General features: G+C 39.4%; 1 protein-coding gene across 1 annotated transcript; it reads left to right on the top strand.

Annotated features, from left to right (window-relative positions):
- The first annotated feature begins 255 nt into the window (after positions 1–255).
- LOC132011754 (olfactory receptor 52R1) lies at positions 256–1,209 on the top strand. Its single transcript, XM_059390858.1, has one exon. The coding sequence runs from the start codon at positions 265–267 to the stop codon at positions 1,207–1,209; it is 945 nt and encodes a 314-aa protein (XP_059246841.1). The 5' UTR covers positions 256–264.
- Positions 1,210–4,368: the final 3,159 nt, after the last annotated feature.

Genomic DNA, 4,368 nt, shown 5'->3' with positions numbered 1-4,368 from the left:
TTCAACAAAAATCACATTTGCAGCTAGTATGTTTTGATCCCATTTTGAATGACATAAATATGAATGAGGAATAAAAAGGAGCATCACTTTATGTTGCAAAAAATTTTTATTAAAACAGTTGAAATTCTTCCAGTTTACTATTAAGCCCTACTGTGATTCAGTTGAAACTTCCAAAATATTTAAAATATTAATAATTACTTCTTGATTCCTATCAACTAGAGAGTAGATTACCTTCAAAATGGAGAATAAGTTAACCATCCCGTGATGCTGGCCTCAGGGAACAACACTTTGCATCCTGTGTCCTTCATCCTACTCGGGATCCCAGGACTTGAGAATTACCAGTTTTGGATTGCCTTCCCTCTCTGTGCCATGTATCTTGTGGCTGTAGTTGGCAATATCATTGTCCTTCATATAATCCGAATTGACCACACGCTGCATGAGCCCATGTACCTGTTCCTAGCCATGCTGGCTGTCACTGACCTGGCCCTGTCCTCTTCCACCCAACCTAAAATGCTGGCTATACTCTGGTTTCATGCTCATGAGATTGAATACCATGCCTGCCTCATCCAGGTGTTCTTCATCCATGCCTTTTCTTCTGTGGAGTCTGGGTTGCTCATGGCTATGGCCTTGGACCGCTATGTGGCTATCTGCTTCCCACTGCACCACTCTACTGTCCTGACCCCAGCTGTGGTGGGTAAACTGGGGGCAGCTGTGATGATGAGAGGGTTGCTGTGGGTAAGTCCCTTCTGCTTCATGGTGTCCAGGATGCCCTTCTGCACCAACCGTGTCATTCCCCAGCTGTACTGTGAGCACATGGCTGTGCTAAAGCTGGTGTGTGCAGATACTAGAGTCAATCGTGCATATGGGCTCTTTGTGGCCTTCTCTGTGATTTGCTTTGACATAATTGTCATCAGTATATCTTATGTAATGATTTTGAGAACTGTTCTGAAGTTGCCCTCTGAGGAGGCCCGACTCAAGGCTTTTGGCACGTGTGCTTCCCATATCTGTGTCATCTTGGCTCTTTATATCCCAGCCCTCTTTACCTTCCTCACCCACCGCTTTGGACATCATGTGCCCCGAGTGGTACATGTCATGTTCGCTAATCTCTACCTCCTGGTACCTCCCATGCTCAACCCCATCATCTATGGAGTTAGAACCAAGCAGATCAGGGACAGGGTTATTCAAGGATGTTGTGGAAAAGATCCCTGAGCCAAGGGTCATGGCATCACAACCAACCCCACCGCTCCACTGATCTGGGATCATTGCATATTATCACAAAGTCATCTCTGGGAGACAAATGGATAAACAAGATGTGGTACATATATACAATAGAATATTCTTCATCTGTCAGAAAGGATGAATACCTACCATTGACATTGATGGAAATGGAAGGAATTATGCTAAGTGAAATAAATCAAGCAGGGAAAGACAATTATCATATGGTTTCACTCATACATGGAATACAAGGAATAGAATGGAGGACCACAGGGCAAAGGAGGAAAATCTGAATGGGAAGAAATCAGGGGAGACAAACCATGAAAGGCTCTGGACTCCAGGAACCTAACTGAGGGATACAGAAGGGAGGTAGGTGGGAGAATGGGGTAACCAAGTGATGGGTATTAAGAAGGGCACATGCTGGGATGAGCTTTATATGCAACTAATGAATCACTGAGCAACACAACAAAAACTTATGATGTACTATATGCTGGCTAACTGAACATAATAATAATAATAAGTCATCTCTGTGAATAAGAGGTTAGCAACCCTCCAGAGCAAAAGGAACAATTTTCAAGATGCCCAGAACATGAGCTCTCTGAGAGATGTGACTGGTCATAAATACCGACTTGACTAATCTTCTTCATTACAAGAAAACTGTAAAAAATATGTCCACCATTCAAATTAGTGAAGATCTTCCACAGACCACTACAGTGAAAATGATTTTTACCCTGATAGGAAAGTCTAAGTTCCTATGCTTTTTTTAAAAGCAGGTTACAACTTCCCCCAAAACAGTTATAAAATACATGTATTTTTCCCATCTTGGAATCTCTTTGTACAAGTAGAATTTGAGGGGAAGAAAAACAGTACAAAGGCATGCAGAGATTCATTATTTATAAAAACAAAAACGGGGGTGCACCTGGGTGGCTCAGTGGGTTGAGGCCTCTGCCTTCAGCTCGGGTCATGATCCCAGAGTCCTGGGATCAAGCCCCACATCTGGCTCTCTGCTCATCAGGGAGGCTGCTCCCCGCCCCCCCGCCCCACCCCCCGCCTGCCTCTCTGCCTACTTATGATCTCTGTCTGTCAGATAAATAAATAAATCTTAAAAAAAAAAAAAAAACAGGGAAACTTACACATATTGATGTATAAGACCCAGATGAAGAATGAGCAGTTGCATATCATGTATCATGTAACTAATATATTTGGAAAGAGCATGTAACGATGTAAGAATGATCAAGATAAAATAATAAATAAAAAAGAAAAGTGACATCTGTCCATAAGGCTGAAACCAATTCTAAAAAGAAATACATATACATAGAAAAAGATTTGGAATACATCAAAATGCTAACTATAGCAACAGAGAGTACTCAGATTTATGGTATTTTAGTTTTCTTTTTGCACTTTCACATAGCTGTAAAAATTACCCTTGATTGAGCACGTCATTTTAATATGAGAAAAAAGTAACTGAGACAAGAACAGAAGTGTACAGGAAAGGTTAATTCAGTGCCAAAGCCTAGGGGGAATGAGTAGGCAATCTGAGTAGATGAAGGACTCCAGAATACAGCATGTCCCAGAAAAGCTTGAACATCTCTCCGTGAAAATTGCTGCCAGAATCATGTATTGACACTGGTAACAGGGAGCATTTGTTGGTCTCTCCTTCCAGAAATTGCCTATTTCCTGATAACAATGGATTGCAGAGTGATGAAGTTTTGGAAAACAAATGGAAAAGGAGATTCTCTTCTGAACATAGCTATATTGTATGGTTAAAAGTAATGAGAAAGTCATATGAAGATTATTTGTTAATATTTAATTTCCTTTGCAAAAGTAAATTGTTAAGGTGTTTTAGAAAGCCACAATTTTTCTGATTTTTTTCTACTTTATCGTGGTGTACTTATACAAAAACTAGCATATATTTAATGTATTCATTTTGATGAGTTTGGACATATGCAAACACACATGATAGCATCACCACAAACACAGTAAAATCGTCCATCACAATTACTGCATTTGTGTATGTATCGTTCTCCACCACGCTCCTGTCAATGCCAATAGTGAAGAAGATTCTAGAACTCGGGCTCAAATGTTACTAAAACCAACATCAGAAGAAGATGCTTGAAGAGAATTGGGAACGTGTTTGATTCTCCCAGCAGAAACAGCAAAAGGAGTCTAAAAGTGTCCCAAGAAATGTATGGGTATTCTGAAGGAGCATTTTCAAGATTCCCAGATATTAGCTACGTAAAGGGGCTGTGATCTGTTGTCAGCAAATCAGTTAATAATTGTGAGTCCCTCTTTTTCTTTTTAAAATCAGCTCTGTTGCTGTTTAACTTGTGACATAAAACATGTGTTTTCACACATACTTAAAGAGTTCTGACAGATATGCCTCTGTAGCTACCAGCATGATTAAGACATAGAACATTGCCCTCACTTCATGAAAGGTTCTCTTGCCTCCCGGGAGTCAATCATCCTCCTCTCCATCCCAACCAGGAAAGCCCTGTTCTGACATCTTTCACTACAAAATGACTTTTCTCTCACTAGCGTGTTTATGAATGAAGGAATAAATAATACATTGAGTCTGGTGTCTTTCACTCAGTATAGATTTTCAGATTGAGCCCTACTGTTGCATGTAAGATAAGCAGGTCATTTCCTATTATTGCTGAGTAGTATATTCTATTTTTTCAGTGTACCTATTGAGGTATTGGTACCATACCAATTGTTACCTTTTTCTTTTGCTTCAACTCTTTTAGCCTTCTTCCAAACATATCCACTTCTCATCTGTCTAGAGCTTTACTCTAAATCTTCCCACTTCCCCCAGTTGTTATTTTCTAGAACATTCTATATTACTCTCGACATCCTTTACATTTCAACTAATAGCCTCCTTATGGAGGCTATGAATCTCAACTAGTTCTCCCCCCATAATTTTCACTCAACACAAATATTTTATTTCCTCCCTCTCTAAACACAATGTGTAATTATTTAAATTACTTATTCACCATCTGTTCCTCTGTCTGGAATATAACTTCCATAAAAGTATAGCACAGGTGCTCCTTATTCTTTTCTTTCTTTTTTTCTTTTTTCTTCTTCTTTTTTTTTTTTTTTTTTTGGTATTGTGTTATGTTAGTCACCATAAAATATATCATTAGTTTTTGGTACTCA

The sequence above is a fragment of the Mustela nigripes genome, chromosome 1 (genome assembly GCF_022355385.1).
Source record: "Mustela nigripes isolate SB6536 chromosome 1, MUSNIG.SB6536, whole genome shotgun sequence".
NCBI lineage: Eukaryota > Metazoa > Chordata > Mammalia > Carnivora > Mustelidae > Mustela > Mustela nigripes.
The sequence above is the reverse complement of the archived record's forward strand: the minus strand, read 5'-3'. Positions and strand labels throughout refer to the sequence as shown.

Excerpts from the sequence above, each read along its gene's own strand:
- LOC132011754 (XM_059390858.1), top strand. The coding sequence starts at position 265 with ATGCTGGCCTCAGGGAACAACACTTTGCATCCTGTGTCCTTCATCCTA.